Source organism: Pantherophis guttatus, chromosome 1, assembly GCF_059756535.1.
Source record: "Pantherophis guttatus breed Tessera chromosome 1, ASM5975653v1, whole genome shotgun sequence".
NCBI classification, from domain to species: Eukaryota; Metazoa; Chordata; class Lepidosauria; order Squamata; family Colubridae; genus Pantherophis; species Pantherophis guttatus.
In genome coordinates this window covers 71,312,407-71,328,396 of record NC_142063.1, presented here as the reverse complement: position 1 = coordinate 71,328,396, position 15,990 = coordinate 71,312,407, and the positions used below count along the sequence as shown (strand labels likewise).

The following is a 15,990-nucleotide window of genomic DNA, read 5'->3' as shown; positions in this document are numbered from 1 at the left end:
TGGAAAGTTTGGAAACCTCAAACAAGGACATTCTTTGTCACCACAGACCACTATTTCCTTACCAAAAACTGTTTATTTCATTACCTGACCAGGTAACACCATCAGTGCTGATGGTGTTACCTGGTCAGGTAATGAAATGTCTATAAGCAAACAACCAAGCTCAAAGAGCATCAAACACTCCGCAATCAGGAACCATTTCCAAAGTATTTCCTCACAGAAGTGCAATGTAGCCATAGGAGATTTAATTCCTGAAAATCTGAGCAATGATTAACTCATCTCTCTCTTAAATTAATGAATCAAAGGGGTTGTTAATTCAAACGGCACAAACATTCACAAGTAATAGAAAATGATGCAGTCAGACAAGGATTAAAATTCAAAGAGATCCACAAGTTTATTGTAGCGACACAAACACACATGGAAAGCAATAACTTACATTGCAGAAAAAAAATATATTAGTTAGCATGCCTACCCTAGTATGTAGGTTGGCACACTTATTATAACTATACTGACTTAAAAATAGAAAAGACAGAAAGGGGGAAAATAGTGTATCCCAAATATGGAGTGGAAAGAGGCACTAGAGAAAAATGGGAAATAGCTGCTACATCAATCAAAGGAAACTTAGTTGCTGGTGAAAATAGGGAGCTGCAGAGACAAAACTGACAAAGAAAACAGGACAAAACAGTTTATTATTACCAGGTCTGGAGATGGGGGAACACAAGTATACACACTTCTGAGTTATTCACAAAGAATTACGGAGAAGCTTCCTACGCTCTAGTATCTCTTAAGTTGCATCCAAACCAAAATAAGGACAAAGGCCTTGATTCATAACAGCAAAGAGCCCAACACATGACTATTCTGAACTATATTGAAATTTTAATAGCAGTGATCAGAATACCAAGTGGGCAAAGCTGCTGATTGGCATCTCAGCTAAAACTAGCTTGCTAAATTAGCCAATACTCAAACTGTATTTGTTGTTTCAAATAACATTTCCTGCTTGGCCACCAAGATCATTGACCTCAAGATTCCAAGATATGATTTTCTCCTGGCACCATATGTAGCATTAAGTAGATGCCTTGTTGAGTGATACAAAGCCCGAAAAACAAATGGTTTTGTCTGACTTGATCAACCAATTGTTCTGGTCCCAGCATCACATTAGCATTGGCTCTGTTCTGGTTCCTAAGGCTCATGCGTGGACTAAGTGTATTCAATCATACTAAAACATTTATAAGAGAGCCAGTTCTGTGTAGTGATTAAGGCATCAGACTAGAAACTGGGCAACTGTTAAATTCTAGTCCTGTCTTAGGCACTAACCAGCTGGTGATCTTGAGCCCATCACTTTTATCTCAGCCCTAGGAAGAAGGCAAGGGCAAACCACTTCTGAAAAATCTTGCTAGGAAACTGCAGGGACAGCCACCAGGAGTCAAAAAAAAAAAAAAAAAAACCCAACCCTGAGTCAAAGGTCCTCCCCTCCAAAAAAAAAAAGCCTAAATTAAGTCAGAAGAAGAGATCACAGCATTAACTACTGGCCTAGCTGAAAGACAGTTGTGAGCAGAAGCAATAAAGAATTATGCTTCCACATCCATGCCTAGGATGAGTCAGAACAAAAGGAAAAACGAATGCATCTGCTGCAGTCAAAAAAGGCTTATTTGATTACTTCTTGCCTTTTGCTTAAAAGACAAAAAGTCCTAGAAACAGAAGGCGTAATTGGAGGCAATAAGGGTTTTCAAAAGTGACTCTTGTGAGCTTATATGTCTATATACAGGTAGTCCTCGACTTACAACAGTTCATTTAGTGACTGTTCAAAGCTACAACGGCACTAAAAAAAGTGACTCATGACCATTTTTCACCCTTAAGACCGTTTCAGCATCCCTATGGTCTCAGGAACAAAATTCGGATGCTTCATGATGGTTGCATTATCCCAGGGTCATGTGATCACTTTTTGCGACCTCCTGACAAGCAAAGACAATGGGGAAGCCAGAGTCACTTAACAACCATGTTCCTAACTTAACAACTGCCATGATTCGCTTAACAAATGTGGCAATAAAGGTTGCAAAATTCATTTAACAAATGTTTCACTTAGCAACAGAAATGTTGGGGTCAATTGTGGTTGTAAATCGAAGACTATCTGCATAGCTAGATTAAAAGATTTTGTTTTATTGAATCAGTGGAGGAAACACACATTCCTTAATTTAATAAATGAAGGACACAGAGGAAATAATCATCTAAAAACTATTCCTATGCCTGTTCCCTGCAGACTTGAAATTTTGTCCTGTTTTGATATCTTTTGACACAAAAGCTGAGAGTCAAGCTATTCAGCTAATGTCTGAAGCAAAGCACCAGGCAGGGGAAGTATATGAACAGAGAGTGAGTGCATCAATGGTGGGTTGCTACCGGTTTGCCCCGGTTCGGGAGAACCGGTAGCAGCGGCAGCCGGAGGCTCTGCCACCCACCCGGACATCATAAAATACGATCTGCGCATGTGCAGAAGTGGTGCGCATGCGAGCGAACCGGTAACAAAGGTAAGTGACTCAGCCTTCCATCCTTTCTAAGGTAGGTTAAATGAGGACCCAGTTTGTGGGGGCAATAAGCTGACTTTGTATAAATATACAAAAGGATGAAGGCTATTGCTTAACGCACTGTAAGCCACCCTGAGTCTCCGGAGAAGGGCGGCATATAAATCAAATTAAAAAAAAAAAAAAAAGTGAAACCCACCAGTGGTGGGTTCTAACTAGTGTTACCATCGGTTCGCTTTGCATGCCTAATAATCTGAATGTAACACTTCTACTTTTCCCTTCAGTGTATGGGATTGGGATGAAGCTGACTTCCAGACCCTAGATTGCCCTCAAGTGCTATTGTGTGAGATTATAAGGGGATTTTGCACCAAAGCGAATCCTCACGCAGGCCTACCAAACTTCCGTGCAGTATAAAATGAACTTCTTTCTAATGAGCATGCAATACCTTTTCTTGGAATAGGTTTTCAGATGGTTGCCATGCTACCTCAGTCTCTCCTGGATACGGTTACTGGGAAACATTTCAAATCAATCACCCAAATGCCAGGAGAAAGATAAGGGGTCTACAGCCTTGCTACATCTCCCAGAACCTTGAGATGCTTTCAGCAGCATCGATCATGGTGTCCTTCTGAACAAGCTGTCTGGAATGAGAACAGTGGGTCCTTCATGTTGTAGTTCAGGGATAAAGCCCATGGCTGTCATGAAAAAATTTCCCAGTTCCATTTCTGGCACCACCAGAGTAGGACTTTTGTCTCAAACATGACAGATCTGATGCCTATTGCATTACTATTACTGTGCTAGAAAAGCTAATGATCTGCTTTGTATAAAGCAATGCTCTCTGTGTTGATATCCATTGAAGTCTCCTGCTCCCTTTTCTCTTGATGGCTGGGCACAATATAAGTACTACAGAACTGTCACCGGGCATCAACAGTTATGGCATAAAGTAGTTCATTATTGTGCCATCACCTTAAAGACACAGGTGAGCGGAGATGAAAAAGGTGCTATAGGGTCTTTGATCCAGGATAAGGATTTTATCCTGGATCAATAAAAAAATACTTTCTACCTAAGGCCCAGGGACAAGTTTCATCTCCTACGTACAATGTATCTTTTTGCTTGTATAGCTTTGTATTGAATCTGTGAGATCCTGATTACCGAAATACAAATTTTAAAGAATCCACTTTTCCCCCAGTTTATTAGGCACCTGTTATTCCATAAGGTGTCATTCCTGACACACTGCCACTTGCCAGCCAGGGGATAAAATATGTATATTTTCCATGTTTTGCCATTCAAGATATTTAAGCACATACATCTGCCATTATATCAGGTGGGCATTTTTTTTTAAAAATAGGAAAGAAAGTTGGTACCTTAATCTCTGCCTTCTCCCCCTTTCTCCTCCCTGGAGAATATTTTAATGAGACTTTCACAGCTGTACTATCTCAAAGTAAACATTAACAATGCTAATTGCTTAAAGTTTAGCCTTTGATTTCTCCATCAGGCACACCTCTGAGACTCACTTGCTTTTTCGGGGGTTTGGATTAGCTACCCAAATTTTGAAATGCAAGACCTGGCTTGTGGAGAAACCCCGGGCATGTTTGCATGGAAAGCGAGCCTTTTCCTCTGAAAGAAAGTATTCTGACTTTTTGTCTGAGCTGCTACCTCTGGAAAAGGGAAGGGGGAGGAAAGGTCGCGAGTTGCCCAAATCCATGGAGGAAATTGCGTTGCCAGGCACCTTCACACTTCGGCTTAAGAAGGCCTGAATGAAACAAGCGGGAGGGAAGCGGAAGGCTCGGAAGGAATTAATTCTGCCAGAGAACTGCAGCTGTTAAGTCCTAAGCTTTGGAATCAGCTGGGAGATGCAAAGAAACAACATGGGCATGCAGGCGCACGTACATGCACGCGTGCACACCACCTATCTGCCTTGCTGGATTAATTCCAGGGCCTCTTTCTTATGCACCATAAGCGCATCCATTCTGTAACTGAAAGTCACTACAGAATGGGAAATTGAACGGCTGAGCTGGTCAGAGCCAAGGAAGCTCCCATCGCAGGTGCTTAGTCTTGGAAATAGAAAACAGCATGCTGCAGAAATCAGCTTGCAGCACAGTTTGTGGCTGAGCTATTCTATTTCTCTGCCTGGGCATTTTTTCCACATTTCTATCGCCATTACAAGATCCAATAAGAAAAGAGCACTCTATAACTTGTCTTTTATCTGGCTGTTTTTTGTTTTTTTTTTCTTCATCCATTAAAAAAGAACCTCTTGTTATACAGGTCCTTGTTTTAGCAAGCTGGGCCGCTGCGTCCCTTTGCTGTGATCACTGGCAAGGCGAGATTTCATACCGCGTGTTTAAATTACTTATTCACCGAAGGGGATTTTGACATTTTCTCTTTTTGTTGGAAGAGAAAAATTGAGATGAAAATGACCCTGCCAGTTGCCAATCTCTCCCCTTCTCCCTAGCACAAACAACACACATCGAAGGTACTAAATCAAAGACCTTTTCTAAATAATAAATTCTGTGAATATCACCATAATTGCATCTTGCATCTCTCTGGGATGCCATCCTTTCTCCAGTTGCTCCTTTTTCCACATGAGGACATAATTTTGCGATGACTTTTCTTAGAAGCAACACTTTTACCAGTTTGAACCTTGGTTATTTCACTGATAAACTACAGGAGGAGCATCTTAAACATGTGTTTGAACGATGCTTATATTTTCTATCCAGGATCAGTTTGTCTGGAAGAACTTGGGTGGGTGTGTTTTGTGCCACCACTATTGCACGTTCAGAGTTTTAGGTTGGCGTCTGTCCTGAAAAATAATTTGATGATTGGCTTTGAGGTCATTATTAGTAATTAATTCACTAAATAAAGCAGATTTAGCAGGTCTTAAATTCAATTTATAATCCTGCTCTCACCCAGAAGAAAGAAAAAAAAAAAGCAACTCCATCAATTTGATTAGATTGACCTACAGGATTTGCTTCCCTCGAAAAAGCATTGAATGTTTACCATGAAATATCTAAAACTGCACCTGCCTCAAGATTCCTAACATCTAAGAACCAATTCTCATGAAGCAGAATTTTTTCGTATGTAGAAGCAGCAGTTTAAATCCAACAAATGCAAACATTTTAATCCCAAAATCTATGCTTGTTTGTGAAAGACTTTCTCTCAGGACTTAGAATTCTAATGCAAAAAATGAAGAGACATTCAGTTCTGCAGATGGCTTTGACCTTGTATGACCAGCTTACACAAGACTATTGTGATATATTGGCAATGCACTGTAGCATTGTAATTTTGAAATGCTGGTCTAAGAGCCAATAACATTGTTCATAGTCTAAGCACTTCATATTCTAGCTTGAATTGACTGCAGTCCTATTAAAATCAACGGAGCTCACACATGAGTGTATACGGAGTATCACAACCCTAATTTTGGCAAGCTAACTGTGCTTGGGCTTTTAATAGATAATAATAATTTATGCATTCTGCTTGCAGTGCTTTCACTAAAGACTCAAGCAGCTTTCGGAGACAGAGTATGTATAACAACACATGGTCTTATTATCGAACACTAGTCATAATTTTGAAATAATTGTGTCATTTTATAAACATACTCAGAATGAAACTGCAAAATGTACACTTTCTCTGGGAACATTTACAACTGAAATCAACCTAATATAGAGGTGTTTAATGTTAGATGGAATGTATCTTCATTTTTGAAGTGGGGAAATTATTGCACTTTCAAAATGTATTTTATGTTGTATATTATAGGCTGGAGTTGCTATCAATACTTTCTGCTTTAACTAGCCATTCTTTTTTATGATTTCAGTTTCAGCCTGGCTCAATACCTTGTTAACCTATATTTGTGTATCATATACTGTTGAATGATTTTCTCATTCATCTAGCAATCTTTTTTTAAAAGCCTTGGGGTTGGAACCATTATGGACCGGGTCAGCTGTCTGTATCCCCCTTCCCCTCCCTTTTTATCCACCATGCAACCACAGTAAATCAAAACCAAAATGGTCATAGAGGGACTAAGACCCTTCCTCAATCACCTCCATCACAAGGGACATTTCAACCTCAAACAAATAGTTTATGCAGCACTAGGGGAGAGGAGTGAGGGAAAGTTAATTTAGTTCTAAACTTACTACAATTTGTTGAAGAAACCATTATGACATGGCACATTCCCACTTAACACTAAGCCATGATAATTTTGTATATCGCATTACATCAAGCCAAAACCAAATCTACCACTTTATGATATTGTGTGTGTATCAGAGTGCGTGTAATTAAGTGCTGCAGTAGTGTAACAAGTCACAAAATATGGCTGAAGGGACAAAAATCCCATTCATTGAAGGCAATCTGCTGCATGCCAATTACCAATATTTGAGATTGCACATTAAAATCTCATGTTAAGCCAAAACAATAAATCTGGGAGTGGAGGAAACAGCCTCTGCAACAACTGAAGAGCACTGCAGCTGAACCCTTGTTCATCCCTTGCTTATAGAAGTAGTATGGGCTTAATTCGCCCAATAAAGTCACTGTCCCTTTGTACTAGAAGGCCTGCTGCGTGGTGTAACAGTCTCAGATTCAATCCTTGGCATTCCATATAGAACTGGAAAAAAATTGTATTGAATCCTGAAAAATTGCCAGGGCAGGTAAGACTATTACATGATCTAACTCAACATGTTTCAATCTGTAACATAAGATTACACAGGATACATGTGTTCAGCGCATCCCATGCTCTCCTTTAAAGTATTATCATCAGGCTTGAAGCAGATAATATACTTTGATCAAAATATTGGGCAGGACCAGGAGATGGGGGAATTCATCATTTTGCTTCAACTGCAAATTGGAGCCTTTTGAGGACACTAAATTCACGTATTTCCCTTTTTAATGATCTTCAGAAATGGTCTATTAATGGATTTAAGGAAATTAGACACCTTAAGAATAACAAGATTGGAAACACCAGGTGAGTGGATGCTGTTAATCCTCAATATAAAATATGAAGATTTAATTTCATAATTTTTAAGAATTTAAAATTAAGAAACTTAGATCACGTTTTGGCTACAGGAAGTTCTAAGAGTTCAAAAAATTCAGAGTTTGGAGCTTTCAATATTAATACTTTGAAACTATTTTTGAAAACAATACATATATAAATAGAAAAGAAAGAATGTTTTTGAGTTTTGGAGGTATAAGACAAGCAATTTATAATGGTATTTAGAGACATATTTGAAGAACTGTGTAAGGATCTGCACCAAGAAATGAAAATTATGTTGTGTCTTTCTAGAGAACATTGTGTTATCAAAGATATCACAGAACAATTTGTCCAACAAAATTTACTTAAAGAGAATGTGAATACTTTGAAGAAAAATCTGTCACCAAATATACCTGATGAGGTACTAAAAATCAAAAAAGAAATAAAAATGAGAATACCAGGAAATAATGCAATAATTTCCCTTTGTTGGATTTATAAGACTGTTTAAGGCACTAAAGAAATTTGTATAAGGATCAACAACCACCTGGATGGATTGCAGAAAAACACTTTCTTATATAAAAGAAAATTAAAAAATTATTCTAGCAGAGATAAATAGGTTACATTGTTATACAGGATGATTCTTTCTGAATTAGTGATGTTGTACTAGATTTGCCTAAAGTAGATATTATGTAAAAGCTTCTTCCCAAAGAGTTATTTTATGTAATTATGATTTTATAATATTGGTTTTACATTTAATTGTTGTTTTTTTTTAGTTAAAGTAAGGAAGTTTGGAGAATTTTTTTTTAATAAGGAGAAATTATTTACCTTTGCTCTATCTAATTTTAGTTATTGGTTGTTGTTGTTGTTTTGTCTCTATTAGGATATTGGGGTTATTATATACTTCTGAAATGTGGATGCGCTTACAGGGTGGAAATGAGGAAAATATAATATGTTATTTGGAATATTTTGCATTTGAATTTGTCGTTTCTAAAGGGGATTTTTTTTTTTTGGTCATGTTTAAATTTGGTGTTTTGTAAATGTTGTTTGCAATAGAATGTTGAGACCATTTCATGACATAAATTAGGTGTGGAACATTGAGTTTTATATGTGTTAATTAATGTTAAAATCTTAGAGCTCTGCATGGATTTTTGCTATTAACTGGATTGAAGAAGACGTCACTTATTTGATTTGCTTGTTGTTAAGAAAAGGGTTATGAGATGAAGAGTTTACAGTTATTAGCTAAGAGAAAGTGAACAGCTTAGGGAATTATTTACACCTGCTATGAAGGGGGTGGAGTTCTTTTCTTCTCTTTATACATTTATTTTTCTTGTAATTCTTTTCTTTCTTTCCCTTAGTCTCCATGATCTTTTATTGTTTTATTCATATCTTTAATAGGATTATTTGGGGAAAAAAGGAAAGGAAAGGAGAGATCAGAATGCGCTGTAAACTAAAAATAAAACGGGAGCTGCTGCATTTAGAGAGGATTAGTTGAAATCCAAGTCAGACCTGGATTTGTTTTTGATTAAACTAATGACCCCAAGTCAGCTATGTCACCCAAATATGGAAATGAGGGCCGACATAGCTGCCAATCTTCTGTTGCCAGAGACAAGAGCCTTGAGTGACCCTGCACGAAACAGGCTTCTCGATTGTACCTGTGAGTGTAGTGCAGGGAAAGAGAAGGTGAAGAGACAGTCTTTTGTCTGCTGGCTACTTTAATCCCAGTTATGACATCAGAAATTTTTCTTTAAAGTTTTCATCCTTAAAGAAAGAGAAGACAGCCATTGTAAATGAATTTGGATAGCTTTGATTTTTGCTTGAGAGTCTGGCACTCCTTCACTGGAGTGTCCTTTACCTAGGCAGAGCAACAGACTGGATGTGCTATGTCAGGGAATCTAGACTAGCTGTGGGATACATTAAAGTAATGAAGTCATACCACCATTTTATCTCTATATTATTAGGGCAATGGAGAAGTTTCAAGGTAGATATTGTGTATACGCTTCCTTATGAATGGTTATTTTGGTTTTATTATAGAACTGTAAACAGCCAGATACTATTATCTGACATATTTACTTATAAACAGAAATTTTCCTTTTGAAACTTTTCTGATAAGTAAGGTTTAATATCCCACTACAGCAGGGGTGGTATTCATTTACCTTAGCTACCGGTTCGCAAATGTGAGCGTATGCGCCGCCTCCGTGCATGTGCAGGACCTTCTGCGCATGCGCAGAGCATCAAAAATGGGACATGATGACATCCGGGTGGGTGGGAGGAGTCTCCTACAGCCACCACTACCACTTCGTGAGAACCGGATAGAACCGGCTGAATACCACCACTGCACTACAGCTCTAGATCACAAACAATCACCAAGCACTCTAATACTAATCTAATGTTCTCCGGATATATTGGGAATCTAACTCCCATTGTTTTCAGCTGTTGCTCATGTTAGTTAGGAATTAGGGGACATGACTGTTTGAGGGATGGCGAATACTGATTTATCTGAAGGAAAGAGAAGATAAATCAAACCAGAATCACAATTCACACAATTTAAATGCCTAAATACCAACAGTTACAACAGCTCCCCTTTATGCTATAATCATAACACATATGAATCTATTACAACAGACCTGCAATCATGCACTGCAGGGGAAAATGATCCATTTGGAACATAGAATCCTCCCCCTTGCCTCAAAGATGTGCTCCTTCTAGTAGAACCCAGGAGGTCAATTCTTGGTGAAATGTAACCCTGGAGAAGCAAGTGCTATGGATGCTTCTTTGAGTGTTCATCCTTTCATGAGGGCAAGAGTGTGTTTATGGTTACACATAGCCTATGTGATGGACGATCATGGTGTGCTGGTGCTACAGATTCAAGAATAAGCCCAATCCTTCATTCTCATCTAGGGCTGGTAGCAGAAAGCTGATGCTCTCTCTTGGAGTAGTTCTTGGCACAAGTGACAACTCCAGCTTCCTATAAATAAAGATATAGAAAAGTTTAGATGTTGAAAAGACATTCTAAATCACGGGTGTCAAACTCAAGGCCCGAGGGCTTGGAGACTCGTAATCTTCATCAACTGAATTCTCCTCATCCTTTCCTCTGCAAGCAGAATGGAACCAACCAAGAACACAAAAATGCCTACCGAAAGAGAATTCATGAAATGAAGGGACATGCTAAGGGAGGGACATGACTTCAGTTCTCACCTGCCTTATGAGGAATTTCTCACTTGTCTTGTGAGAAATTTTCTCAAGTTTCATTGCTGCTTTGGTTTAAACAAAGGGACTTGTCTTTACAAGTTTAAGTGTTACTGGCTGTCATAGGAAAAATACTTACCTCATTCCCAAGGTTGTACAAAAGGTTTGTTTTTAAAATGTATATGACTACACAATTTGGATTATGCAAAAAGAGTCACAATTCTGTCCATGAGCAGAACAACAATTGAAGGAATACTATAGACCACTGCACCTCCACATTGAACACTCAATGAATAATCACATCACTCCAAGGAAAGGATCCACTGGAATTACCCACTCAAACCAGAAAAGGCTGTTAGAAAGAGTAAAATCTTTCATAGAATTGGCAGGCAGCCTCCATTCGCTATGGGTGGAGACATTGGACTCATAGGAGAATTACATGATTTAATCAACTGATTCCCCCAAGGTCTGCTTATGAGCCTCATCACACGCTTCAGAGAATTATTACCCTAACTTCTACTGAAGAGGCCTATAAACTATTAGATTTTTTTCCCTCTAATCAAATTAACCTTTCCAATCAATAATAATTACTAGTGAGGAAGAGAAAGAAGTGTTTTCTGAACACTGCAGTGAGACAGGATTTCCATTAGCTTATTACTGTTTTGTTCACTGCTGGTATTTCAATATTAACATTGATAATTCAATATTGATCATTTCAATATTTGGACGGACACTATAGCTAAATGTGACCTAAGGAGATCCTTAGATTTGTTGCTATGAAATGAACAAGATGGAACCATTGGGAAAAAAGCAGGAACTGCTTTAAACAGCTTTTTTGCCATGATTTGCATTGTTTAAGCTACTTTGACTATAATTTCACATGGGAAGTATGATATAGCAAGACAAACCCCACATGGGACAATTTCCCTATGCCTTTCCTCCCGCTTTCAAAAATCTGCTTCAGCAATATGGGAAAAGAACAACGCCGCCAAAACACGTACATGAATATTGAAATGATATTGATTGTGCTATCGTGAAATGATTGGTATAGAAACTCCAAGCAATTGTACCTTCTGGGGGTTCAGAGACTGGTGGGTTTAAGCAATACATATGGTAACCACGGTCACAGTCATCACAGAAGAGCAACTGGTCCTGATCCAGAATTGTTGAGAAAAAAGAAAAATATATATACATTATTCAATCTAGCTAAAAACATGTAACCCTGCCCATTGTTGTACTAAAAAGTTAATGTGTAATGATAAGTAACCAAAGAGTACATCAGTCACCAATAACAATGGATAAAGAGATTACTTCCTACAAACGCTCATTTTGTGATACATTGTCATGTTCTTGCAATCTAACTAACTTGCATATTGCAATATGCATTTGAAATAGAAAAACAGTCTCATTTAGAGAGGTTAATCTGAATCTGAGTGGCCAACTGCAATGCAAGTAGGAATTAGGGGGGAAATGTTACAGAACTGCTGATAACATTCAACCTAATGTTCCTGTGCATGGGGATGTTATGATTTTCCTTCTCATTCTCAAATGACTTCCAGAAGAGACAAATTTTCTGAACAAGTCTAAATAAGAAGTGGGTGGACCAGATATCCAAGGGGAGGCTCTTCCAAAGGAGGAATACTCTAGGCCACCCAGAAGAGGTCATGGCAGATGACATTCCCTTGGTGGAGAGTCTTCCCTCTCTGATCTCACCAGATGGGCAGATTCAACTCAAATCCTGAATCACACAGTGTTTTACAAGTGACAACTATTACCTTGAATTGCACCCCAACTAATTGGCAATTAATAAAAGCTTCCTTAGTCATATTTTTGTATGAGAAAAATTTGGTTTACATAGACTGTAACTGCACAGTCTTCTGCTTGTAAAACCAACTTTCTTTTTTTAAAAAAAATTTTTTATTAAGTTTGTAAAATATATTAGGTATCATTTCTATTTACATCGGAAGTGCAATGTTTATACATATATACATATACACAAGATATGCACCTGGTATTTCTTAAACTACTTATTCCTTTTATTAGGCACATCTTTTTTTCCTTTTTTTATTTTATTGTTCATCCATTCATACCACCTTCCTCAAACAGTATGGTATTCTGAGTTTTTCTGAGTAAAACCAACTTTCAAATGCTCTTCAAGAGGTGCTCTGAATAAAGCAAGCTTCCTGTCCCATGAAGTACCATGGCTGGCACATAAATATAATTATGCAAAGGCCATTTTGATCATTGTTGTAGAATTTGCTGGGACCTTTAAATTGCACATCAATTCTTTCTGGGAGAGTGCAACCCATTCTAGAAATAATGATGGACTATCTCTGGAATCCACAGTCACTCCATCTTGTTGGGATTAAGCCTGATCCTAGTTTCCCCCCATCTAGATTCAGACAGCCTCCAGGGACCTCTGCAGCATTTCCTGCTCAGCCCAAAGTAAAGACATACAACTGGATATCACTGGCATATTGATGATATCTCATCCCATGCTGAGAGATTATTTCTCCCAATCTCTGCATGTATATATTGCTAAGAGCACCTCTTAGGATAGAACTACATATGCATGCCAACTAGAAAAAGTTTCTTTTAGATAATGCATAAAAAATGCATAGTATCTCTAAAGGTCATCCCAAAGGTGTTTTTTTTTTTTTCAATAGGCAACTGGACTTTCTGATTTTTCTTTGAAGATGTTTTGCTTCTCATCCAAGAAGCTTCTTCAGCTCTTACTGGATGGTGGGGAATGGAAGGATTTATACTCCTTGGAGACAGCTGGTCATTTGCATTCTTTTAGCGGGTCATTAAGGTCACCAGGAGGTTTACCTGTGTCATCAGGGTCACCCGAGTGGGGCAAATTGGTATGGGGTCTTCTTGGAACTGTTGAAAGGACCGTGTTGTAGATTGGAGATAGATGGTGTCATATCCCTCCCCCTCTGCTGAGAGAGGGCTGTTCAATTTTGACATAGATGCCATCCTAAAGGTCCTTTTTTTACTTGAGACTCTATGGGTCATCACTGTTCAAATCCAATACACTCTGTAGCAAAACCATCATTTTATAAGAGCCTACCATTGATTGGCATCCATCACAGCCCTGAGCTGACTGGATGCAGTTGCCATTAGATAGGCATTTGCAAGATTTGAAAAGAGACAACCTCTGAATAGGATTGAGACTTTTGCTCCTGATATATTGTTAGAACAGCACTTCTTCAAATTTGTTCGGCTTGTTGCAAGCTCTGTAGTAAAAAGTATGACTTGACTGGGGCAAATAATGTCTAATAAAGGCCTTTGAGTCATATCATTTGAACCAGCACACAATCCTTCTGGGGAAGGAAGTATTGCTCTTAAAAGATGAATTGTTTTCTTAGCTGCTAAGATTCAGTCTACATGGATCGGACTGTGTATTGCCACAAAACAGACAGGTTTGGTCCCTTAAGTAATCCCAAGTGAGAACCAGGAAGCAATTTTGAAGGGGACAAAAGGGAAAAAGGACGAGGAAGTATATGGTAACTGAGTATGTATGTAGAATTTACAAAAAAGAGCTCCCTTTGGCTGCTTGGATGTCTTGAGCTCAACGAATGAACCCTGGAGATCGTGTACATTAGTTTGCAACTCATTATTACAAATGTCTAATTTAGGTGGTGATAACAAAGACAAGCTTACGTCATTCTCAGAAGTCCCACAGAGGCTACAGGATTTGCATTCGATGCATTGCCACTGGTAGGTTTTGACCGCCTCTGTCATATTTGCTGTGAACTGCAGGCACGTTGGGTGACCTGGAGGAATGGGAAACACCTCTGCTGAGTAGGCTGTACTTTGAATGGTTCTTTGAATCAAAGTCATACAGTTCAGGAACAAAACAGACATGGACATGGACCAATCACAACATGGGTTCCAAACTAATGGATATCAAAGAGGAAAGCAAGCATTAACCCTTTTGCTGCCGGGCACAAGAAAAATAAGTCATTCCTTCCCACTGCCCCATTGGCAAAGCAATTTTATTCAGAGCTCTTAAAAACTTTGTGGTTGTTATTTTTCCTTTCAATTAAAAAAAAACAAGACAACTGAGTCGAAGGAAGAAAGAATAGGCTTTTCCTCTTCCTTTATAAATGAAGGATTTGGAGGGAGAGTTTTTTTTTAAATTGAAGATTTATTTGACCTGATTGAAACGTAACTGCAATGCAAATTCATACATCAGAAGGACAATGGGGCAAACTTATATTTTTAAGAGCTCTGCACTACTAAGGTTAGCCTGCACAGAAGAAATCAAACTGCACAACTAAGCTTTCAGGATCAACTGAAAAAATCCCCCCACCAATCCAAAACAATTTATAAAAGGAAGAGAAGTAGGAGAGCTAGCAACAGGGGAAGGACAACTACTGCTGAAACTCTAGACCTTCCCTACATGCGTGTGGATGGTTTTGCCAAACAGCAGGACTACTATAGCAGGACCAGCAATGGGGAGTTCTGGAAGAGGGGTGATACAAACAAACAAACATAAGGTAGGTTCAGCGTTCTTTCTTTATAACAGGAAAACAATAAGGAAACAGCCCATTTTGTTTCTCCACAATCCTTTGCCTTATCTTCCGTCATAAGTGAATGGCATCTTTCTTCAAAAGAATATTTTTCATCCTATGTTCCCCCCGCCCTCAAATTTTAACATGTAGCAAAATATCCATGTGCAGAAGCAGAGAAGGATACAAGACCAGTGATGGGTTTCAAATTTTTTTACTACCAGTTCTGTGGATGTGGCTTGGTGGGCGTGGCAGGGGAAGGATACTGAAAAATCTCCATTCGCACCCCACTCCAGGGGAAGGATACTGTAAAATCTCCATTCCCTCCCCACTCCAGGGGAAGGTTACTGCAAAATCCCCATTTCCTACTGATCAGCTGGGACTTGGGAGGCAGAGAATAGATGGGGGCGGGGCCAGTCAGAATTTTTACTACTGGTTTTCCGAACTACTCAAAATTTCCGCTACTGGCTCTCCAGAACTGATCAGAACCTCCTGAAACCCACCTCTGTACAAGACCCATATGTACCTGTGTACTAAATGAGGCATTTTATATTTCTGGTATTCAACAAGCTTTTGGTGGAAAGTCATTAACAAAGGATCTTTGCTCACAACAAAGACAGTTATAAGGAACAGCAACTAAGAATGTGTGATGAAAATTCCCAAATAACTTATTCTCCCTCTATTATTTTTTTCCTCATAAATGTAGGTAGCATTGTTCAACTCTCTTTCTTCTAGTCTATAAAAGAATTCCTACAACCAACAAAGAAATAATATTTCAGTTCTGAAACCTTTCAGTCTCAAACTATATGTTTGCTTT

General features: G+C 38.6%; 1 protein-coding gene across 5 annotated transcripts in view; it reads right to left on the bottom strand.

The window, feature by feature from the left end:
* Nucleotides 1-366: 366 nt before the first annotated feature.
* The window catches only part of DPF3 (double PHD fingers 3), a 238,132-nt gene continuing 222,508 nt past the window's right edge, over nt 367-15,990 (bottom strand). For 4 of the 5 annotated variants that reach the window (XM_034417697.3, XM_034417698.3, XM_034417699.3 and 1 more), the window contains 3 exons: nt 14,323-14,435; nt 11,727-11,808; nt 367-10,435 (listed from right to left, as the gene is read on the bottom strand). In XM_034417697.3, the coding sequence (XP_034273588.1) occupies nt 10,365-10,435; nt 11,727-11,808; nt 14,323-14,435 (266 nt within the window). In that variant the 3' untranslated portion in view covers nt 367-10,364. Of the gene's footprint in view, nt 10,436-11,726; nt 11,809-14,322; nt 14,436-15,990 lie in introns of those variants that run through there. The other variant, XR_015731345.1, reaches the window with a different exon arrangement.